At 34.4% G+C, this 12777-nt stretch overlaps 1 protein-coding gene across 2 annotated transcripts in view; it reads left to right on the top strand.

The window, feature by feature from the left end:
- The window catches only part of LOC121410594 (cilia- and flagella-associated protein 410-like), a 42671-nt gene extending 32403 nt beyond the window's left edge, over positions 1 to 10268 (top strand). Inside the window, exons 4-5 of one of the 2 annotated variants that reach the window (XM_041602783.1) lie at positions 3322 to 3391; positions 6521 to 10268. In XM_041602783.1, coding sequence (XP_041458717.1) covers positions 3322 to 3391; positions 6521 to 6625 — 175 coding nt within the window. In that variant the 3' untranslated portion in view covers positions 6626 to 10268. Of the gene's footprint in view, positions 1 to 3321; positions 3413 to 6520 lie in introns of both variants that reach the window. The other variant, XM_041602782.1, reaches the window with a different exon arrangement.
- Positions 10269 to 12777: the final 2509 nt, after the last annotated feature.

Raw genomic sequence — 12777 nt, 5'->3', positions numbered from 1 at the left:
ACGACTAGGAGCCGACCGACCGTTTTTATTACATATGATAAAACAAATATCAAACTTGCAGATCTCCGTTCTTGATAGATATTATGAATCTATGACATTACATATACACCGTTTCTTGTAGAGTAATAGTGACACATGAACTGACCTCTTACCCTATATTATGCGACAAGTCAGACCAGTTGAAAAAACCAGAGATAAAACTCGATGAGCAAAAGACTCTGGAAAAACTGTGAAAGACTTTTGCAAAACCCCCCTTTAAATTTGATTATAATATTATTATGAACTGTAATGATTTGAATAATTTCACTTTGCAGATTTTTAATTCTGTAAGTTTGTCGTAACGAAGAGAACAAGCTAGAATGATACACCCAACGTATCCTTACCGCGCGTTATCCATTCTTTCCGCGCTCCAATGCACCAATGCACTTGTAATTACATTCCACGGAGGCTTCGAACCCCATGGCTTCGAACCCCATTGACTATGCATTCCTGCAAGGTTTACGAACATTAACGAAACAAACAACATTTACCTGCTATACAACCGTAACGCAGGTAAATAATAGTCTGTTCTATAATTTCTGTAAAATTCTCACATCCTAAATCCATTCATTTATTCATTCATTCATTCATTTGGTAATACACAAAAGAGACTCTTTCTAACCACAATATATGGATATAGCTTGCCCGACGACTAGATTTCAAAGAACGGGGGCAAAGCGGGGAGGAAAAACAAATAGTAGGCAGTTAATTGAATTGGTAACATAAAAAGCGTTACGCATGTATATAAATATTATTATTATAGCATCGATCATGTATCAAAAATTTTATCTAAATCTTATAAGTAAAATATTTAGTTTTACTATAACTTATTTGTTTGAATTTGAATTACCATTAGCACTGAATTGAATCCTTAAAGCCAGATTACAAATGGATCATATTTGGCAAATACTCTTTATATAAATCTTCTTCCCAATAATAATTTCGATCTAGATTAGGATACCAATCTTGTCGAACTGGAGTTTTGAATTGTAAAGCACATGACATTCAAAATACTGAAATGAAACTGAATCCATTTTGTTAATGTTTCTAGGTGATTGACAGTGGCTATCGAGGCCTTGAAGTAACGAATCTAAATTAACAATGCCCAGTGGCCTTTCTTTTTGATGATCAAGCTCAGAAATACATTTTATCACCACTCAGTGTAGAAAGTAAATCATTAGCTTATTTGGGATCAAGCTGCCTCCTGTATGTAGAGAGGCTATGGGCCAATTTAAATGCTTTGAAAATGTAATCCAAAATATTATGTTACTTTGTCCATGCATCTTTGGATGATAATTTCTTTCATAGTAGGGTTCATGCTTATAATGTGCATAATGTTGTGCTTTGTCACACAATATAAGACTTATTTTTATCATTTTTGTCTCACCTGCATAGCAGAGTGAGACTATAGGCGCCGCTTTTCCGACGGTGGTGGCGGCGGCGTCAACATCAAATCTTAACCTGAGGTTAAGTTTTTGAAATGACATCATAACTTAGAAAGTATATGGACCTAGTTCATGAAACTCGGCCATAAGGTTAATCAAGTATTACTGAACATCCTATTAGAGTTTCATGTCACATGACCAAGGTCAAAGGTCATTTAGGGTCAATGAACTTAGACCATGTTACAGGAATCAACATCAAAATCTTAACCTGAGGTTAAGTTTTTGAAATGACGTCATAACTTAGAAAGTATGGACATAAGGTTAATCAAGTATCACTGAACATCCTGCATGAGTTTTATGTCACATAACTAAGGTCAAAGGTCATTTAGGGTCAATGAACTTTAGCCGATTTGGGGGTATCTTTTGAATTCCCATCATAACTTTGAAAGTTTATGGATCTGATTCATGAAACTTGGACATAATAGTAATCAAGCATCACTGAACATTTTGTGCCAGTTTCAGGTCTCATGATTAAGGTCAAAGGTCATTTAGGGTCAATGAACTTTGGCCGAATTGGGTGTATCTGTTGAATTACCATCATAACTTTAAAAGTTTATGGATCTGATTCATGAAACTTGGACATAAGAGTAATCAAGTATCACTGAACATCCTGTGCGAGTTTCAGGTCACATGATCAAGGTCAAAGGTCATGTAAGGTCAATGAACTTTGGCCATGTTGGGGTTTTTTGTTGAATAACCATCATATCTCTGTATGTTTATTGGTCTGGTTCATAAAAAGTGGACATAATAGTAACCATGTATCACTGAACATCTTGTGCGAGTTAGAGTAGTTTTCAAAGTCAGCACTGCTGCTATATTGAACTGCGTGATGCAGGTGAGACGGCCAGAGGCTTTCCACTTGTTTATTAATTGATTACAGTTCTCTCACATATTTTGTCGTTTTTATTTTTCATGATCCATTATTAATGAAGTGTTTTAATGAAAGTTTTTTATGTGATAAGAAGGCAAGAGATGAACAGCTAACTCAAAGAATTGGCAAACATTTGGGGTTGAAGGGGAGGTGTCTATTTCTTATTGATAATATTTTTTTCATAGCTTTGTAAATGTTTCTAGTCTAAATCCGTATAATGTGAAAGGATTGTGATGGTCTGATGACCTGTAGAGTATATGATCATGCCTGCAGATTGAAAATGCTTTGGTCCCACAGAAGATCGATACTATGTGATTGGTATGTTAATTATTGGTTTGAGGAGGGGTTTGATATTGGCCTTGGTCTGTATTCATTGAGCAGGTGAAGCGTAAGATGATAGAGCCATCTTGCAATGTTGCAGTCTTGTGATGAATAAATCAGGAGATAGCATCAAATAATCACACAGTTACCTTCTAAAACTCTTCACCAGTGTGTTTCATTGAGTCAGTGAACTCTTCTGATTACTCATCAGTCTTATGTCTCCTTTTCATATTGTTGTTTGTGTGGAGGTGTGGATGCAGCTGTGTGTGTATTTCTGACAAGGGGGTGTTTTGTCAATGTTTGATGTGATGAAATAATACATGAAAATTAAAACAAAATTTACCAAATGAACTCAATGCATTTTGATAGCATTAAATGCAGAAGGATGAATTATGAAATCAATGCTTTTGTAATCTTTTTTTTTATTCTTGATCTTCTTATGATGGTAGAGTCCATTACAGCTGTATTATCATATCTTATCATTGATAATGATATTCTAAGTGTCTCATTTCTTTTTTTGCTAAAATCACATTTCCCTCATCGTTTTTCTCTGTATCATGAATAAATATTCTATTGTGTGTCTTGATTTACAGAGGGACTAATGTTTACTCTTTTGTTGTTCTACCCACCTACTATTATTTACAGTAAAATCAGAGAGCAGCTTGGACTGAAGCCATTATCATCCGACAAACTTTCTCCTGCCAAACACAAGACTGTAAGCAGCCACAAAACTAAAGTAAGCACATTAACACACTAACAAGAGGGCAGCTTTACAATTTGGTTGGTGTACTACTTCTTATTACTTTGTCTATTACTAAACATACTGACCAGAGGGGGCTTTGCCATTAAATTGTTTGACTATTACTTATTACTTCCATTGTTACTAATGTAACAATTTAAGTGTCCAGTTCAGATGGGTTTTGACAATTAACAGATGATATACATCCACTGAGAGAGCATTTAGGTACAGTTTATTCCTTTTAAAGTTAATATATCCTTTGAAATTTGCATGGTGATACTGTACCATACAGATTATATGGATGAGGTTTACCCAACGGTAGGTAGTTTGAAGATGATAAGGAGGACAAAATTAAAAGCTGGATGAAAGAGAAGACTTGAATCTTATTATGAGTGTCATTATGAAGAGAATCACTCTTAATTCACTACAGATTTATTAAGGGCAGGTTTTATAAAGCTGTTCTTAAGTTAAGAGCGACTTTAGGAACGACTGGTGAACTTTTCTTACATGCTAGACCATTGCCAATGAACATTTTTTGTGTATACCATTTACCACAAGAAAGGATCACCAGTCGTTCTTAAGATTGCTCTTAAGAACAACTTTATGAAACATCCACCTGGTCTGAAATATAAAAATATGAAATTTCATAAAATTGATGATAAAGTTTGGAATTAATTGTTGAGAATGCTGCTTTTTGGGATTGTTATTTTCATCTGGACTGGACATTTACATGTATAGATCCATCATTCTGCTCATGCTGTGTGTTTTATCTTATATGCTAACTTACAAGATGCATTGTGTGCTGTAAGCATCCATCATCATCTGTTACTGGCTGTGTTTCTTTTTTCTTGAGGCATTTGGAACATGAATGATATAAAATATGAACAAATAACTCTGTTGTGTCGTGGAAAAGTAGAATTGTGTTTGATTGTGCAAAAAAAAACAGGTGAAATAATCTTATATCATTCACTAATAATAAAAATGATTGAAGAAAAACAGCTGTGGACAGTTCAGATACATCAGTATATTTATAATAAATACAGAGAAACTTGTGATTTGAAAGGTATACATGAAGAAAGCTGAATAATTATTCTACTCCATCAATTGAGAGTGTGGATTCCATGCTACCTCTTACTCACCCATTAAATAACACTTGACCAACTCAGGTGGGGAAGAGAGTTCCTACTCATGCTCCCTGAGATGCCTAATAATTGAAGACTTTTCCTATTTTCACACTGGAATTCCAGAAGGAAAGCTTCTTGTCAAGTGGAAGAATTGACCTCTGAATCATATTTTTTGGTGCAATACTATCTCTTTTTCATTTTTTTCTTGTTTTCTATTTCCTCTCCACTCTCTCTCCTTCTCTCACTTTTACTCTCTATCCCCTCCCTTTAAGCCCTTGGATCCCCCCAGCTTCTTTCTCTTATAATGCTCTGCCCTTTTATCTAATCATGTTTTTGTTTTATTATTTGTTATTTAATGATCTATTATTTCCCCTAGAACTAAGACCATCAGTTTCTAATCACTAATTTTGTGTCTTTGGGGTTGTTTTTATACCCCACCAAAGTTTGAAGGGGGTATATAGGAAGCAGTGGGTGGGCGGTCGGTCCATTGCAAATCTTGCGCATCCAATTACTTCCTCGGTTTTTAGCCAATTCTCATGAGACTTAGAACATATATTGGTATTAGGGTAAAGATGTGCAAGACACATTTCTCGCATGTTTCAAAAATTGTGTTGCCATGGTAACAGTATAATATAGCAAAGATGTGGTAAAAATCTTGCAGGTCGAACTGGGCTATTCCACGGTTACTCACGTTACATTTGGAGACACCTTGACTCATACTTGGAGCTGTAACTCCATTATTATTGATAGGAACTTAACAACTTTATTTGTAAACCTTTAAATAAACTTTCTTGTTTTCACTGATAGTAATATCACTGTGACTAATCATTACAAGGCACTGAAACCCATGAGACATTAAAAAAGAATGCTTAAGTCATTATGTAAAGAATTATAGGGCAATCCAATGCAAATTGAGGTTGTTTTTATGGGGAAAATTTTGAATGATATTGCACAATCAAAGTTTGAATGGGCACATTACACCAGGGGAATATGAATAGAATTTGTGAGAAAACTGTAAATTCTTTATAATTAAGTTTACATTGCCTGTAGGAAAGTTCCCCTATCACTTGTTATAATTTGCTTACCAAATTGTCAATTTGAAAATCAGATATTCTTGGTGATCTCTTTTAAAATTATTGAAACTTTCCTATTGTCTGATTTCTTTCAAACTTCCATTAAATATTAGTTTTTGCCTCAACTGCATAGCAGAGTGAGACTTCTAGGCACTGCTTTTCCGGCGGCGACATCAACATCAGTCTTAACCAAAGGTTAATTTCTTGAAATGACAGCATAACTTCGAAAGGATATGGACCTAGTTCATGAAACTTGGCCATAAGGGTAACCAAATATTACTGAACAACATCCTGCCAGAGTTTCAAGTCACATGACCAAGGTCAAATGTCATTTAGGGTCAATGAACTTTGACCAAGTTGGGGATATTTATTGAATTACAATCATAACTCTGAATGTGTATTGTTCTAGTTCATAAAACTTGGGCATGAGAGTAATCAAGTATCACTGAACATCATGTGTGAGTTTCAGGTCACATAACCAAGGTCCAAGGTCATTTAAGGTCATAGCTATGTTGGAGGTAATTATTAAATTGCTGTCATAACTTTCAAAGCTTATGGATATAGTTTATGAAATGTGGACATAGGAGTAATCAAGTATCACTGACAAGTCTTAGATCACATGATCTAGGTCAGATATAATTTTTGGTCAATGAATGTAGTATTGTATTTGATGTGAATATTATTTTTTGTGAATAGTTTTATGATAGTAATCTTCAAAGTCAGCACTGCTGCTATATTGAATGGCATAATGCAGGTGGGACTGCCAGAGGCACTCCACTTGTTTTTTATCACTCTCCCATACTCATATTGCACCTTCTTATCCATGACTTTGTGTGTAAGAGTTTTCAGTTTATGTATTTTTCTTACTCTTCACAAATGAACTTCTTGTATTGTTTCTTAACCTCCAGAATGCCAGTATCCTGTCTGCAGTACTCACCCTCATCAAAGAGTTGGATAGGGACAGTTTGGAGGTAGTGGCTAATGCCTGCAAGGATAGATTAGAATCATTATGATCTCATCAGATACTTCCTTACAGTTGCAAAAGGTATTCAAGAAAAACTCTATGAACTGACTGCCAGAGACTACAGAATATATAAACTTTGCACAAAGAGAGCAACTGGGGCTTTTCAAGGCAGGCTCTTGTGGATTTAATTGTGTTTGATGTCATTCGATGGTTACTTCCCACAGATGGGTTTGAAGAAAAGACACCTTGATGAGGAGGAAGAATTGAATCTGATCCAATGGCTGCAGAGACAAGATTATGCTTCAGAGTAATGGATGCTGTGGATTACCATCGAGGTTACCGATGCTTGTTGGACTTGATGGAAAGGCTGGTAGCCGTTCCAATGTCCTGCAATTATGAAGTGCACATTGACTTCCTCTAGTATTGCAGACATGGTATGGAGGATTGACATTTGTATCATCTTTTAAGGCAACAGGTTTAATGAATGTTTGATGTATGCTGTGGATTACCAGAGAGGTTACTGATGCATATGGGACTTGATGGAAAGTCTGGAAGCCAGGCCAATGTCCTGCAATTATGAAGTGCACATTACAGACAGGATATGGAGGATTGACATTTGTATCATCCTCTTTATAGGCTCAAGATTTAATGAACTGTTTGATGTATGTATCAAACAAAGGCATTAATTTGCCTTTGATCTTGATGGTTGGTGCATGTGTACTAAAGTGAATCGGATATTTTCATCTTGTAGTATTTGCCTGAGAAATCAGTTTTCTCCTGAGACTGTTCTCTCAAGTCAGATCAAATGTTTCTTTGAGAATTGACCCACCCGCTGCCATTACTAGAAGAAAATTGATTGTCCCATCTATCAGAATTTCCTATGAAATGAAATATCAGTATCGCTAAGCCTGTACAGATTTGTTTACTGTATATATCAATGTCCATTGTTTTCATTTAATTGCCAATTTGAATGAGAAAGAAAATGCTGCCTTTTGCAAATGGCTGCTCATTTACACGTTTACCATCTCCTTTAATGGATGGGTGCTGATCCTCACACAGCCACACAAACAAGGGTTGATCTTATTTTTTTTAATGTATTCAAAGCTTATTCAATTCTGTTTCTTGAATTCACTTCTGTTTTTTTTTTACTCAGAAGGTAAAAATGTGTAATTGGGATGAGAATGATAAAACATATATCTCATTTGTATTAAAAAAATTTAGTGACTGATATGATTTTTATTTAGGTATATATTTTTTGTAGTTCTGTCAGTATATTGATTTCGCTGTGAGGTCATTCTTCGTTATGTATTCAATTTATCTAGGTAAAAGAAAGAATTGATTTATTCTCTTGGAGAGAGCAGACTAATGATATACTTCAAAAATGTTTCTGTCATTATTTAAGTTGTTTTCATTAGAATAATCATATGTTGAGTAATTGTCATATATATAAAGAAAATTATTAATTCTTCCATTTTCCCTCTTCATGATGAATTAGTTTATTTTGAACATACATGATAATCTGCATAAATTATGACATGTGTGTCATTAAACTTTCATGAAATTAACAAATTCCATGTAAAGTTTGCAATAGGTTACTCTCTTATTACACTACAGTCAGCAAAATTATCAAATAAGAGGTTGCAATCATTATAATCATAATGAAAATGCCATTATTATTGAAGGTATGGTCAGGTGTTGGTGTGACATACATATAAATGACATCATAAGAGGGGGTGGGTAAACATTCTATTTATTCAATCTTTGATTGCGTAATGTAGTTTTGTTCTTAAGTCCTAAAAGTTCACATTATAATCAGGTTGGTTTTAAGAAAGGCAGAATATATGAGGAAATCTACCAAGGAAGTTGATGACGATCCATCTTAAGAGAATGAGAATATTTGTACTATTTTTCTTTATTATTATTGTTACTTCATTTGGGAGCTGCTCATTCATGTAATGTATTATACTTTCTAGATGTTTTGATGATTTGATACATAATTCCTCAAAAATCTTTTAATCATTTTTCATTTTTAGTGCTTCTGTTGGACCCAATTTAATTTCAAGGTGGATTAAAACTTAAAACAACATCAAAACCACATCAAAATGGATTGAAGAACCTAGTATATAACTGTTTCTCAAATTGAACATCCATCCCCCCTCCCCTCCTACTCCTGAAATTCAAATTTCATATCTTCAATTTTTTAACCTTTGACTTAAACATGTCACTTTGAGATAAAAGAAGAGAAGCAAGGTATACCAGTGCCCAAAAGCAGTTTGTTCCTCTTTGTTTAACCCACCACTGTATAGTTTAGCAGGATAGAGGGTGCTATTCAAGATTAATCAACAAGCACCACTCAGTTGTTCATAATTCTTGGTAACTGCATGAATACTTTCCACATGCAGAGGCTGATTCTGTCTGAGATAGTACTACGAATGTACCTTTAAATATAATTATATTTGCTTTCAGGTCATTTTAAATGCCAAGTGAACATTTCACCATTCTACATAAGTACATATTACTACAAGAACTACTTTTTTCTAAAGAATCCTAATGTTCTGATTTCAAAATGAGGAAATGCTCAAGTAAGTTGAATCTTAAAGGGGGAGCAAACTGATATATATATGGTCTCTCACTGAGTGTATGTTATAACTAGCTAGACTTAAATGTACCATTTGAGCTAAATTATTAACACTACAGAGAATAAATGTACACCTGGTTTTATTTCAGAGAAACTAAAATGTTGAGAGAGAAACTAAACTTGGTAACATGATCTTTGTAGGATGAATGTATTGAATATTAAAATTATTATTCAAGAGGGCCTATATGACAAGACTACACTGCTCATAAATGTTGCATTATGGTTAGTAACCTGGCCAGATCCGAGTGAATGACTTAAAGAGGTGCCATTAAGACTGCTGGTTTGTTAAACTCTTCAACTTTTGGTTGCCTAACAAAAAAAGTAAGGAATTTTTTTTCTCTTTCAGGCATTGTCCCTTGTTTCTACACTTGGTCACACATTCAATCTGCTTACTGGGTGTTATCAGGTGTTTCAATACATATTACTTTTCAAGATACATGTAGTTAATAAATTCCTTTTCATCTGAAAGTTTGGGTATCATTGATTATGAGCAGTGTATACTTCTCGTCCCATCAGCATTTCTTACTTGCTTTTGAAAGGTTTTTTCTTGCATTTTGTAATGCCAGAACTGCGTAATAAAAAGCTGAAGTGAAAGTAATTATCAAGTTTATGATAAAGGGTATTTAAAGGCTCGATCACCCTTTACCTTTAAGATCTCCTTTGCTTTAATTTAATTGTGAACATGTATAATGTGCATCATTTGAATAGTTCTGATAGTGGCTACTTGTGTAGTGGACAAGTCTGCTATTTGGCATGCATCATGCCATGTATTGATGTATTCAAAATGCATTCAAATATATCTGATATCACAGAGTAATAGCAACTGAATACAGAAGGTATAGCATTTTGTGGACATTGCTGTGTACTATGGTATTGCTCATGGCCAATTATATACATGTATAGGCTTGTGTTGTATATATATGTTTATATTGTCTTGTAAATATAAATAAAATAATGATGTAGATACATCTGGTGAAGGATGTTGTTACTTGTGTACTGTCTGCATCATATGAATTTAAAGAAATACAAGATATTAAAAAAATAACTTTGTACAGGTGAAAACATATCTCTGTGTTAAGTCTCAGTTTTTGATTGTATACTTTATTCAATTTGTACTTTAAATTGCAATGGAAGTCTCTCTTGTAATTAATGCAAAACTCTTGTTGACAGCAAGACTAGTTTAATGGAAGGGGACTTGAAAGTATGGCCTTGAAGTGCACACACAACATTTTTCATGCTAATTATATCATAAAGAAGTGAATGGGATGTTCTTATAGGAATGTTTAAATAATGTTGGTATTTAAATCAAATACAGTCAAAATCAAACACAAACTGTGTATATGTAAGTATCAACATAGAGCCTGTTGATTTCATCAAAATTATGAGTTTGCCTATAACAGGTGAATCTACCTTTTGAAGTCGAATAAATCTCAAGGGACCAAAGAAATCTCTTCATCATAGAAGTTAATACAATATGTTTTACATATGAAAGCTTCCATGTAGGTGGTTATTTGACTTGGAGAAGGTTGAAGACTCAACTGTAGGTGGTGGGTATAATAAGGGAAGGAGAAAAGAGTGGGGTTGTCTGCTTTAGTTTCACCCCATGCTCCATGATGCCAATAAGTTATATGCTAATCTGCAGGTGGTGATATACTAGTAATGAAATGCACCAACTTAACTTGGGAGCGTTTCATGAAAGGACTTGTCGGACATTTTATCTGACAATTACCATAGTAACAAGGATACTCGGCCAATTAAAAATCAAGGAAATCTGTCAGATTTGACAACTTGGTAGACAGAAATGTAGATGAAACTCTCCTAAGAAAATAATATCATGGCAACTGTTCACTGTCCCTTTTAATGATTTCTAATTGATAGTCCAATGTTTAATTAGTTCCATGTGCAAACACACACTTTAAAAATTTCATACTATTTTCAACTGCAAAAAGTGCACATGTCAAGCAATGTACTTTACATCTTTTATCATGATATGCATTGTCTATCTTCAGCTAGTGAAGTAGTTATGCTATTCACTGCTGTCACAAAAAGTATCCTCTGCACAAAGTAAACAGAGTATACATGAGTAATTTGGGTCATGTTTGCAAACATTTGGATTGTGACAATTTAAACTTCAGTGATCATCATTGCCAAAAGCATTATCAGCTTCATCGCCATTATTGACATCTAATTCATCATCATCATCCTCATTATTGATATCATCATTACCATCATCATTATCACTATCACCATCATCATAACAAACATTGTCATCCTCATTATCAATGTCATCATTGCCATTATCACTATCATCATTACTATCATAGTTTCCATCATTACAAACATCATCATCATCAATGTCGTCATTACCATCACCACAGCATTATCAGCTTCATCAACAATATCAAAATCTTACCATCCTCATCATTGCCATTGTCATAATCATCAATCTCATCATTTTCATCTTCACCACCATCCTATTAAAGTTCAGCAACATTTTTATAGTGTTTTGGCATTCTAAAATAAATCAGCCCATTTCTACTAATAAATTCGCATTACACGAATTAAGTCTTACGACAAGTCAAAAGCAGGAGAACTGAGGACAAATATACAACAGGACTCCTGTATCATGACTCATGCTGTATGATATGAGTTTAACTTTACAACTCTGATCAAAACTTATTCTGTGCTTACTTTTTAAATCATTGCTCTGTGTAGTATGAAACCTAGGGCTGGACTTTTTTTCAAAGGTGATGTGGCCAACCACTAACTAATGACATTTTATTACAAGAATCCATGTCATATGATTAGAGCTTGTATGTTACTAATACAACTGACATGACTGAACAGTCACTATGTTTATGTGAAGTGTTTGTCGACCAGAGTCAAAAGAAGCAAGCCGGGGTTGACGGTGAAGCTGTAAAATAATCAGATATCATTAGATCCAGTCCACAAATTAAAATAACCTACTTCTAAATTCTACACAAACTGATGTGTCATGTCTTTAAAGCCATTATTTTAGTCGAGAATGTAAGGGGTCCTCATTGAACTCTGTTCATACTTCATAATCCATCTGTAACACTACTCTTAAGAATTCAGACTGCTGCTTTCATTGTGCCCATTGCCTTCAGTTTGATGCAAGACATTTTTGAAACTCCAGTCAAAAGAAGTCATTGTTCACTCGGGCATGTACTTTCTTTTGGTGTCATCTGATAGCGATGATTTTAGAGTATCTATCATTATAGATCAATTCCTTCATAGGTTTAATGATGAGTAAGGTTCAATATGATTGTTTTTTTTTTCTTTTTCTTTCTTTCTTTCTCTCTCTCTCTCCCTCTCTCTTTCTCATACTACCTTTTATAGCACTAAGAGACTTAACTGTAATTTGCACTATATAAAAGTATTATTGTATCCCCCGAACCGAGATTTCCTTGTGAGCGCTCTATCAGCTGCATTTCTTCTCCGATCATCTTCAAATATGGCATGAAGGTTAAGTATGGTATAGCGAAGATGCCTATCGATTTTGGTGTGGGCGAAGGTCACATGGTAAGGTCAAAGGTCATTTT

The sequence above is a fragment of the Lytechinus variegatus genome, chromosome 3 (assembly GCF_018143015.1).
Source record: "Lytechinus variegatus isolate NC3 chromosome 3, Lvar_3.0, whole genome shotgun sequence".
NCBI lineage: Eukaryota > Metazoa > Echinodermata > Echinoidea > Temnopleuroida > Toxopneustidae > Lytechinus > Lytechinus variegatus.
Note: the sequence above shows the minus strand (reverse complement) of the source record. Positions and strands in the feature narration are given on the sequence as shown.